This window comes from Ciona robusta, chromosome 7 (genome assembly GCF_009617815.1).
Source record: "Ciona robusta chromosome 7, ASM961781v2".
Lineage (NCBI taxonomy): Eukaryota > Metazoa > Chordata > Ascidiacea > Phlebobranchia > Cionidae > Ciona > Ciona robusta.
Window position 1 is genome coordinate 2,460,916 of NC_143241.1, and position 11,678 is coordinate 2,472,593.

Here is an 11,678-nt window from a genome sequence, read left to right on the forward strand (position 1 = left end):
AAGAATGATTTCACTCAATTTTGATCGTTCCTATAAGTTTCTAAATTACTAAAGAAAATTTAAATTTTATTTATGATTTGGTATAAATGAATGATCAAGAATATATCAAAAAAATTGTAAGAAAATGACTTTATTATTTTTTATTTTTTTTTAATTTTTTAATCTAGCGGTCGAATTTGCAGTTTTGAAATTCATTTTTTAATAGCTGTTTTGTATTTTAAAACTTTAATGGTAGATTTAGGTCACATTTGAGCATATCTATCAATACACAAATTTTGATTTTTCGTTGGTATGCGCCTTTAAGGAAACAGTTTTGAATGGGACCATTGTCCGTTTTGAAAATCAGTCATGGATATATGTGTTTTTCGAGATTGGGTGACAATTTAGACAACCGATTAATGACCACTTGGTTTAGGCAGTTCCAAATATATTTATTCCAGTTACATTTATTCCAAATAAATATATTTTAAATATACCACTACACAATATTATATCAAATTTTTGAATTGATGCCAGACTTCTGTAGAACCAGCACTTCCCCATATTGATCAGCAAGATTTATTTCAAACTCATCTGAAACCTCATCCAATCTGTAATGTAGAAATTTCTCTCTCGAACAAAACTTCATCAAACCAGCAGCTTCAAGTCGATTAAGTTCGTCGTAAAAACGAATTTTGTAATCTTGCATATAGCAATGCATTCGAACAGTAGTGACCAAGTAAGAATTAGGTTTCAAAACCCGCAGAGCATCCTACACGTTAAGAAAAATGAATTCAGTAAAAAACTGAGCTACTTATACACACTTGGTTTTTAATGTCAGAGTTAGATTGCAAAAACGTTCAAGCACGTCTTACCTCTATACAATCTGGTTCGATATTATGTATTGTAAACGCACCAACGTTGAAAACCATGTCGAACGACTGATCCGGGTACGGAAGTGGGTTTGAGGAAGTTAGAATGTGTTCGGTTACATCACTAATTACAAAAATGTATTTGTTTTGCGTTAAAAAAAATACAAAAATTGTGTTTGTTTTGCGTTACAAAAAATTACAAAAAATGTGTTTGTTGGACTTATAATTCTTACAATCGAAAAATGGACTTATAATTCTTACAATCTTTGTCTTTTATATCTTTTATAAAATCAGAATTCACAGATAAGGTATAAGTTACATAAAACCATTAATTAAAGCGCCGGCGTGAAACTATTACTGTTTATGCTGGGACCATATAGAGAACTAATATATTAGTTTTGATATATATTTAGGCATATTTTAAAGGCTTCTATTCTTAAATACTTTTATAGCATTCGATGTGGCATTTTTAAGCGAAGACGTGGTGGACTAATTTAATTTTAAAATACAACACGCGCCCAGTAGTTTTACAAATGCGAATTTACATATATTTTCATCAAGTATTTTATAACAGAACCAGCACGTTCTTTACATAGCAGTCGTCTGTGCTTCATCTGCTGTAATATAAAGTTCATGTTACACGCCCGCTTGAAGAGCAAGGTAGTTGACGCATCGGGGGTTCGCTTGAAGCGCAAGATAGTTGACGGATCGGGTGTAACACTAATGGGTTAACGTACAGTTGGTTGATCTTACCTGTATATACCTTTCTCCATTGCAACCTTGAGCATTCCTTCTGACCCATCAAGCGCGCTCATGTTACCAAGAAAACCAGCACTGCGGAAAGCGACGCCTGAAAGTCCAGTACCTGAAGTGATTCGGTTAAATTTTTGATTAATGTATGACAAAAGTCTTTGACTAAGCTACCTGCTCCAAGGTCCAACAGTTTAAAGTTTTTCATTTGTTCTTGTGATACGAGCGAAGCTGCTTTCTGTGCGGCAACTTCAGGCGCGGTGTACGCCAAAGTTTTCATATCACTGTCCCAAGTTGCCCCATGTTCGTCGTAATAGTTTAGGGAAACTTTAAAATAAATTCTTTCTTTAAAGAGTCTGGACCACGCTCATACAAGTTGGTTTTAAATGAAAATTTACACTTAATAAATACTATCTGTGGTAATTTTTTGTGAAAAAAATATTTAGTTTGGCCAAAAAAACGTTTTAAAAAGTGCCAAAAAATTCGCCTATTGTTGCGTCACTCGCGGGCACTATGACGTAAATTACGTCACGATCTTTTCTAATCGATCAGCTGATTTAGGCTTTGCTGTTTGCAGCAAAACAGAGTGTACCGTCGAGATAGCATTTTCTGTTACTTTTAAATTAAGAAATATGCGTAGGTATTGCCGTGGCCTGATTTTAGTTTAAAATTAATATTTTTTAAAATTGTTTGTAAGTGTATTACACTATTTAAGTTTGTCAGTTAACAATAATGTAAAAGTGTCAGTGTGTGATGTATAGTCAGGTAGAAGTATTTCATCTAATGAAGTGACATAAGTGAAGATCCTAGTCCACTAGCAATAGGTATTGAGCCTTTCCAGTTTGAACCTGTACTTCCAGCAAGTGTTGGGGAAGTAGACAGGCCAAGACCATGGAAAATAAGTGAAGCTGAGCAAATCAACAACACAATTTGGTGGGTTGACCAAGAATAGCATTTATTAAAAAAATGTGACATTTAATAAGTCTGTTGGTTAAAGTTTGCACAGTCTTTTTTGCTGAATTTGTTGAAATTTGTGTAAACAGATATGTGTTGCAAATATGATATTCTTGACTGAGATCTGAGCATGGAATACAAATTTAGTGAAATCAATTTACTCTAGTATAGTATTTATTGTTGATTTGTTGGCCTTCATACCAAAAAGTTGGTCAATCACATGTTTATGGTGTTTATTTTTTTTAGACAGTATCGCTACACAGCTGATCAGAACTTTGTTCGATAGGTACCGGAATGACTGGAAAAGGAAAACAGAAAGGTTCCATCAGTACTGATCAAAAGTATAAGCGAACAACATTATAGTGACAGTTCAACAACATTTGCAAGAATTTTTCATCATTCAGTTTTGAATGGTCTTGTTTCATACAAAATGTGATTCATGCAAGAGTTATGTTGTTTTAAATTAAGTACATTCAACATTGCAAGAAATACATATTTAAGTATTGTATTATTTTTTGTTTTGAATAAAGAATACTTGTACCAGATGGTGGATCTGTTCTTCTGCGCTCTCCAAATAAATGCTACTTACTTGATCCGAACAAGTTTCCTTGCATATCCTAATGAGAACATATCATAGTAAAATCATCTGAAGTAAAATGAGCACTACAAATATGAGATGACCCGCATACCAATGTAATGTTGCTTGCTTTTTTCTAAGCCCGGCTCTTTCTTTTGAAAATGAAAACACACACACCTATATATATATACTTATTATTACTTTAGTCATTCTTGTCTTGCTATTTTAAACACAACACCTATCAGGCATGATTACTCGGCTTATGGTAAACTCCTATATGGTAACTTTAAATACAGATATAAATATAGTCTATGCCATATAGGAAAAAAAGAAAAAGAATTTAAAATCGGAACCCTAGAAAGTCACGAAAACTAATTCTCCACTAAGCTTGGTAGGCTATTTTGTGTGGTTATACACGGATCCCTAGGAAATAGTTTCCAATAAGTTGCTAAAGCCACAAGTACTGTTAATACCTTAAAAACGTTTTGATTTGCTTATCTATCAAAACTGCACCAATAAACGATAAACCGCTGATAGGCCGGGTTTTCCCCATAAACGAAATATTGCATTGTGACGTCACAGTGCCCGCGAGTGACGTTTATTACAACTTTGAAATTTGATTTTTTAAACGTTCATAACTTTTAAATTAAAGCGATTTTTCACAAACTGGCTGTTAATTTAGCATCAGTAGACATAAAACTTTATTCTTATGCAAAAAACTGCGCAACCATGAGAACCGTGGGCCGGACTCTTTAAGATATATAGAGCTGTATGTCGTAAACATTGGTGCAACAAAACAAATGTATATATGAAGGCAATCGTTTTAAATTTACCTGTTTAGGTTACTCTTACTCTCTTACGCATATCTATATATTTTAATTAAACTCTATTTTATTCTCGCCTGAACTGAAATACAGGGTTCAATAACCCAGGATACACATTGTGGGCTTTTTTGAGGAGTAATCATTTTATGTATAGTAGGGTGGGGAAAGATGGGACATCTTTAGCACATAATACCCAAATATCTTTATCGTGTCTTAAACAACAAACGACGGTCTATGGGAGTCGTGAGCATATACGGTTTTATAATTCTTTGAATGTTCTTTGTTTGCTACCAAATGAGACAAGAAAATAGAAAGAAAAGGTGTTCCACCTTCCCCATCCCACTATAGCAAGTTCATTTAATACATTTGTTAAACATGAAAAAATAAACTGAAACAAATTTAGTTCAGATAAAACTTGAATATCAATTAATTAAAATAAAACAAACCTGATATATTGAAAAATGACTTTATAACAAGTTGTTGATATTGTTACAGACCTCTTTAAAATGTTGTATAATAAAAATGTTCAACAGATGCATTTTTACCTGTGGGATTATCTTCGGCAGGGGGTATATTGAATACCCATCCGTAGACTTCATCCAGCGGTTTCTGAGTCTACAATTTATAGCAAACGTTGTTTTATATATATTTTTATATCTGCTGATTTTTTTATATTTGATTTAAAAAAGTATAGTTGTGCAATATACCCACACGCCAGAATTTAACACTCTGAACTATCGTTAGCCTAAGATTAAAACCGGGATGCTCATACCAGTTCTTTATCAAAAAAATGTTTCCACCCGTAGCGTTGTCATGAAAACATGTATAATGTTATGTTTAATGTTCAGATTTGATAAATAGTTTCCTGTGATGTTTCCGACTAAAAACACCCTGGTTAGTAGAAATCCGCACAGTCTCACAGACCGTAAAAACTGTTTGGTGCCAACTCAAAAGAAACAGCTGTACATCAAACACACAGGAAACGATTAGTTACCATGCATGTGTAGACCCATTGCGATAAAATACCAGACCTTGTATAGGGAACGCTTTAAGCAAGCAGGATATTATTACAATTATTTTTAATCCGAAAGTATAACACTACACAACATTATTAGTATTTTAATTAATAAAAGTTTTTTTCCAGTACCTCCACTTGTATTGATCAGGTTTACTTTGAACTTATCTGCAACTTTTTTCAATCTGTTATATAGGAATTTCTCTCTTGAATAAATTTTATTCAAACCAGCAGATTTGAGTAAATCAAGTTGGTCACTTGATGTTGAATGAACTTACTTTATCTTCGCGTGCGGTCGGTAAACGACAGTCGTTATACCACGGGCGTTCTGTTACATACACCTCGTGTCAGCTTACGAGTTACCATGTATGTTACTTTGCGGAAGATAACCCCTTTTAGATTTTTTTTCATTTTTTTTATGTATGGCTCATAATTTGGGTAACCCACAAGTGACCACTGAAGCCGTTGCCGTAAACATTATTTTGCACCGTTTCAAGGTACATTTCTATAATCTGTACCGCCAGCGTTACTATGTCTCATTACGTCAAACTATTGCTGTGCTATACGAGTAAAGAAATAAACACCCAAATTATTTCATTGTTACACTTGCCTGTTAATATTGTTCTATTTTGTGAAGCAAAGAAAATAGTTGGGATTTAGCATTGTTTACTTTTGATCAACTGAGGCAAATATTCAGTTTGTATTATACACAGCATGTTTTTCCCAAAGTTAGTATAGACCTATACTAACTTTGGTTTTTCCAAGCAATTTTACAAATGATGAGAAAAGTATGGTAGCCTATGTAAGTCATACTGTTAAGAAAAGTGTTAATAAGTTAAATAAATGATCATTAAACAAATTAAAAATAAGTTTGTTAATAATACTTGCTTATTCTATATGCTACAAATTACATAATCAAATGAATGAATGTAACTTACTACAGCCTCGCGTGGCCGGAAAACGACAGTTGTTACAACACGGGTGTTCATACTCCTTGCGCTAGCTGTTATTTTGTGGGTGATTTTTTTTACAATTTTCTTTATCTACGGCTGATAATTTCGACAACTCATTAGTGACCACTTACGAGTTACCATGTATGTTACTTTGCGGAAGATAAACCCTTTTAGATTTTTTTCATTTTTTTTATCTACGACTGATAATTTGGACAACTCATTAGTGACCACTGGGTTGGAGTAATTGCCGTTAACTGTCTTGTCCAGCAAGCCCAGCACATACGCCCACAATGATAGCGACTTGAACCCATTACCTCTAGGTTATAAGCAAGCTCTTTAACCACTTTTTGGCACGGGGCCGAAAAAATACTGAACTCCGTTTTGCTGACTTTAAATCAAAAACTACAGTTTCAACTTGTAAAGGTCGTGTCTGAAACATTTTCAACAGGGGTTTTTAAATTTGAACCGGCGTCGTGATATATTTGTTTCGATTGATATATTTAGTACCGGGCGCTATTGCGCATGCGTCGAGACGCTACTGCGCATGCGTAGTAGATCGGAATAAATACAATACGAGCTCTAATACGTAAACCGACTAAAAAAAAGTTCCGGGCAAAATATTACTTTACTTATTTTATCTTTTTTGAAAATATTTTTTCGATGGGAATTACATAATGTTAGTAATTTACGTAAGTTATATTTTCGCGAAAATTTGATATTCATGTGATTCAAGTTATGAACATTTTTTTCTATTTAACACCCATCTCTCCACTTTTTAAAAAAAGATTACGTTTCATTTTTAGATAGTACGTAGCGCTATAACATACTAGAAGTATATTTATAGTTATATTAATATTTATATCGTTTTAACCATTTTTTCGAGCTATTAAAGTTTTATTTCAAAATCGTCACCGCTGGGGTTTAGTTAGTATAGTGCCGAAATTTCATGTTAGTAGTACGAGTGAAAGGTATCAAAAGTGGCTGCTATAATTTTCGTATTCTAAATGTAAATTATAAAATAAGTTTGTGGGCGTGTCCTTGGGCAAGACACTTAACGGCAATTGCTCCAACCTAGTGGTCATTAATTGGTTTCCCAAATTATTAGTCATACATACAAAAATAATCACCTACAAAGTAACATTTAATAAGGTGTGGAAAGATGGGACAACTTTTCATTCTCTTTCTTCTTCCTGTTTGGTAGTAAACAAAGAACATTTAAAGAATTGTAAAACCATATCCTCATGACTCCGATAGACCATTGGTAATTTTTTAAAATACGATCAGGATATTTGGTTATTCCGTGCCGAAAGTGTCCTATCTTCTCCCACTCTACTATACATTGTAACTTGTAAAGTGGCACGAGGTACATGAACACCCGTGTTATAACACCAAGGTGATCCTAGAATACGGATATCATAGCGGCATTTTTCCATACCTATGTAAACGTCTGAAGTGGAGCTTTGGTGCCTGTCTAGCTTCGTTTTGGTATAGCAATATTACCAAAGCTTATAGATGTATATATATAAGTCTATAAGCGTTGATATTACTATTAAATTAAAATTGTGCTATTACAATACCTGCCCATTCATTACGAACATGCTCTCTTGATGTTTTAGTTAAATTCGCCCGATGGGTTGCGTTGGGTTCCAGCAAAGTCCATAGAAATGATTTCTATGGACTTTGGGTTCCAGTAGAGCAAGATGAGAACAGATATTGAAAGTTTTAGTGGTAAAATACGTTTTTTTAGAATCTACAACATTAATTTTATTATTCAATAATTAATACTATTAAAAATCGCCTTAATGGCAAAGTCTATTTTGCATGTACTTTATGTGCGATGTGTGCTGCATGTGCCTTTGACGCACTCAATCAGTTTCTTTTTTAGTACATTTACCATAGAAATCAAATTAATCAAAACGTTTTAATGTTTATTTATAGAACATTCACCCTATTGAACAAAAAGTAATTTCCCCTAAACGGATTTATAACAACGGAAAAGAAAATATTACTTTAATTAAAGATTAAGACATTTTTTGTTTATGTTTGTTAGTTTGTTTTGTCTGTATAGTATAGGCTACCTGTCTCTGCCCGGCTTCGTTTTCGTATAGCTATATATTGTTATTGATTTGCAAATTGCAATACACCTATAGCAGGACAAAGCAGTTAGGATATATCCATGTAACAATAGGTTTGAAAAGTTTTAAAGTAATAACATACAAGTTAGTGGCGTGACATGCAACCGTCGTCTCCTCGTGTTAGCTCTGCCACCTCATCGAGGTCTGGTAGCCCAGCTCCTCCAAATGATATGCTGGGTACTCCTGTTGCAGAAAATTGGTGTTATACACAAGTCAGTATCATATGTGCATATATTGTATGCTTTGGTTTGACTTATGCGATGATATTTGCGGTAATAATATAGGGTCATGATAATTTATTTATGTTTTTCTAAGGTGAAAGTTGTGAAGTTCTCGTACATGTGGACGATAAACAATTTCAGTTTCTGCCGTGAAGAAATGGGTGAAGTGTTAAGGAGTTCCACCTTTTCTTCTGGAGCTAACGATAAAATGAAATGGTGAGTCTTTGGTATAATTATAATAACATTTTTTGACAATTGCTATTACCAAGTAGCCATGTTATTGTTTTGATTATCAATTAACATAAACCATAAAATATAAATATTTCTGAAAGATTTGCACTTGGTAATGAGACAAAATGCATGGGGTGTTGTAAAGCACATGGTGTACAATATGTCACTTTTACCAAGCTTTCCACCGTTGTAAAGATCTAAAGTAATAACACTTCCATTATAATTTTACTTTTCTAGGTGTTTAAGGGTAAATCCAAAAGGTTTAGATGAGGAATCAAAGGATTATCTTTCATTATATCTATTACTTGTTTCTTGTCACAAAAGTGAAGTTCGTGCAAAGTTCAAATTTTCTATCCTGAACAGCAAACGTGAAGAGACCAAAGCCATGGGTAAATTTTCCTTCATAATGTGAAATTTAACTTGAAATCTGAATTCTGATTATGTGATATGGTTCAATTTTCTAGAGAGCCAACGTGCATACAGATTTGTTCAAGGCAAAGACTGGGGATTTAAAAAGTTCATCAGAAGAGATTTTCTTATGGATGAAACCAATGGCCTGCTGCCAGATGATAAGCTAACTCTGTTTTGTGAGGTAAATTAGACTGGTGATTACGCCTTTTTGTAAATTATCCAAAATCATTTGCTATTTTAAAAATGTACGTGTATTAATGCTTTTTATTTCAGGTAAGTGTTGTACAAGACTCGGTGAACATATCGGGTCAGTCCAACATGATGCAGCTTAAAGTTCCGGAGTGTCGGTTGTCAAAAGATTTTGAAACATTATTGGATGAATCACATTTTACCGACTGCACGTTTTCAGTAGATGGTAAAGAATACAAAGCACACAAGGCAATTGTTGCAGGTGGGATATTTTGCTTCATATGTATTAAATTTGAAGTACAACTTCTGACATATTTACCAACGCCATAGCACAGTCGGTTTTCCATGCTTGCCTCCAACCAAGATGTAATGGGTTCAAGGTTCGTCGCTGCTATCATTGTGATTTGTTGGAGTATGTGTCTTTGGACAAGCCACTTATTGGCAATTTCTTCAACACAGTGTCACTAATGGGTTGTCCAAATTATCAGCCACATATAAAAAAATAAAAAGTCTTCCTCAAAAATAATTACCCACAAAGTAATTTACTTTTACTTGGTAACTTGTAAGCTGGCATGATTGAGGTATATCTGAAACAGAACACCTGTGTTATGACGACTGTCGTTTTCCTGCCACCCTAGAATAAAGCAAGTTACATTCATTCATTCATATGTTTGTTTTCAGCTCGTTCCCCTGTTTTTCGTGCAATGTTTGAGCACGAAATGGAAGAAAGCAAATTTAACCGAGTTGAAATATCTGATATACCACATCAAGTCTTTAAAGAAATGCTAAACTTTTTGTACACTGGGAAGGCATCAAAACTTGATGTTATGGCATCTCAATTGCTAGCAGCAGCAGACAAGGTAAGATTTGTATTGGAAAATTACTATTTTGCACTTTGAGTGGTATTTATTCTGATGAGATATTGAAATTAACCTGTATTGGACATTGGTACGCACATAATTGCCAGATTGGATTATTTGGAAAATAAGTGTAATAGGTTGTTAATTGTTTTACATGAATGGATGAATTATTTAAACAATATGCAAAATTTTACATGTGATGTCCTGTCGTTGCTGATTCTATTCTTTTTATTAGATTCTCTTTATTGTATTTGTTTAAGAGATAAACAAAAAGTTTGTTGAGTTTTTGTTTCACAGTATGCTTTGGAAAGATTAAAAGTAATGTGCGAAGAATCTCTTTGTTCCAACCTCTCTGTGGAAAACGTAGCAGAAATTCTAATTCTTGCCGACCTACACAATGCGTGCCAACTTAAAGAGATGGCTATTGATTTTATAAACAAGTAAGTACAGTTCAAGTGACTTGTTTAATTTATCTCAAAGTAAGGAAAATGCAGTAGGCCAATGTTTTAACTTGAGATTGTTTAATTATGTGTTCGTTGAAAAATGACATGAATCTAACTTATTTCTCCTCCTGTGGTGGGTGAATGACATTTATTATAACATGAGTGTTTTGTTTTATGCACCCCGTGCCTGCTGTCGAGTTTCCACATATGTAACTTTGTGGGCCATTACAGCAGTAGCAGTGTTGAGTTGAACTCTGGGCTAGTTGACCAATTCTGTTGGACATTATATTGTGATAGTATTTTATGTAAAATTTGTTTTTCTTTTAGCCATGCACTTGATGTTATGGAAACTAGTGGCTTCAACGTCATGGTTCGTTCACACCCGCATTTAGTAGCTGATGCTTTCCGTGCCCTCGCTGCTATCCAGTCACCACCATCAGGTCCTCCACGAAAAAGACTTAAATCTTCCAGTTAACACAAAGTTTAACCAGCTGTAGGTGCCGCTCGAACCAAGTGTTGTTTTCTTGCAAGGATTGTCTTCAAAGCACAGTTGTCTTGTTGATTCAGAGGAGATACATGTTTGCCACCTGACAAGCTGCTTTACACCAACCATAACGAAACATGGTTGTTATAGCTTAGTTATATTTTTAACATCGAAATATTTGTTGGTATATGTATTTCTGCATCTTCGGTGAATAACATTTTTCCTCTTATGAAGTTTAATTTCATGCAACGGCTATTTCTTGTTAAAATGAAATGCAAGCTGCTAACAACATAACCAAGCTATCCTAGCATTTGTGCAGTCTCAATTGTTGGATAAATGGTGTGCGTTTCTGTTTTGGGAGATATTTCTTTATACTGTGAATTGATAAGATTTTTGTTTTTCCTAATCGTTTTTTTTTTGCTTACTTTGTTCCATTTCGAATAGAAAACTGTATGACTTTTAGGATTCGGTTTAAAATTACAAGAATATAATTATGTTGAAACTTATTGGTTATTAGCCCTTACCATGCTATATTTTTGGGGCTAAACTGTTTTAAACAAAGTTTATTGTGGCGAAATATTTTGATTTCAGGTTCGGCTACTTCTAACACAATTTTCTAATAAAGCTATGTGGGAATATAGTTTCTTTTCTTTAGCGTGGAATCCTGCAATTACAGTTGTCTATGTAGTCAATAAGAGCAGCAGGTGCAAGCTTTAAGTGTAGGAAAGAGATTTACAGTAGGTGACTCAGAAAAATCAATTTGTTACAGACTATTACGTC

The 11,678-nt window shown here is 33.9% G+C and overlaps 2 protein-coding genes and 1 long non-coding RNA gene across 4 annotated transcripts; 2 read left to right on the top strand and 1 right to left on the bottom strand.

The window, feature by feature from the left end:
- Positions 1–440: 440 nt before the first annotated feature.
- LOC149733693 (methyltransferase-like protein 27) lies at positions 441–4,699 on the bottom strand. Its single transcript, XM_089880454.1, has 5 exons — positions 4,502–4,699; positions 1,776–1,928; positions 1,605–1,716; positions 855–975; positions 441–751 (listed from the first exon to the last, which is right to left on the bottom strand). The coding sequence occupies exons 2-5, from the start codon at positions 1,879–1,881 to the stop codon at positions 494–496; spliced, it is 597 nt and encodes a 198-aa protein (XP_089736580.1). The 5' UTR covers positions 1,882–1,928; positions 4,502–4,699; the 3' UTR covers positions 441–493.
- On the top strand, positions 1,938–3,100 carry LOC149733694 (uncharacterized). 2 transcript variants are annotated; one of them, XR_016385239.1, is made up of 3 exons: positions 1,938–2,194; positions 2,317–2,534; positions 2,842–3,100. It is a non-coding gene; the product is annotated as an uncharacterized LOC149733694 (long non-coding RNA). The 2 variants fall into 2 exon arrangements; XR_016385238.1 differs by having other exon boundaries at positions 1,938–2,534.
- A 3,342-nt stretch (positions 4,700–8,041) lies between the features above and the next one.
- LOC149733695 (speckle-type POZ protein B-like) lies at positions 8,042–11,538 on the top strand. The gene is made up of 8 exons (XM_089882047.1): positions 8,042–8,271; positions 8,375–8,496; positions 8,749–8,900; positions 8,976–9,103; positions 9,196–9,373; positions 9,793–9,971; positions 10,269–10,411; positions 10,742–11,538. The coding sequence occupies exons 1-8, from the start codon at positions 8,158–8,160 to the stop codon at positions 10,887–10,889; spliced, it is 1,164 nt and encodes a 387-aa protein (XP_089738173.1). The 5' UTR covers positions 8,042–8,157; the 3' UTR covers positions 10,890–11,538.
- Positions 11,539–11,678: the final 140 nt, after the last annotated feature.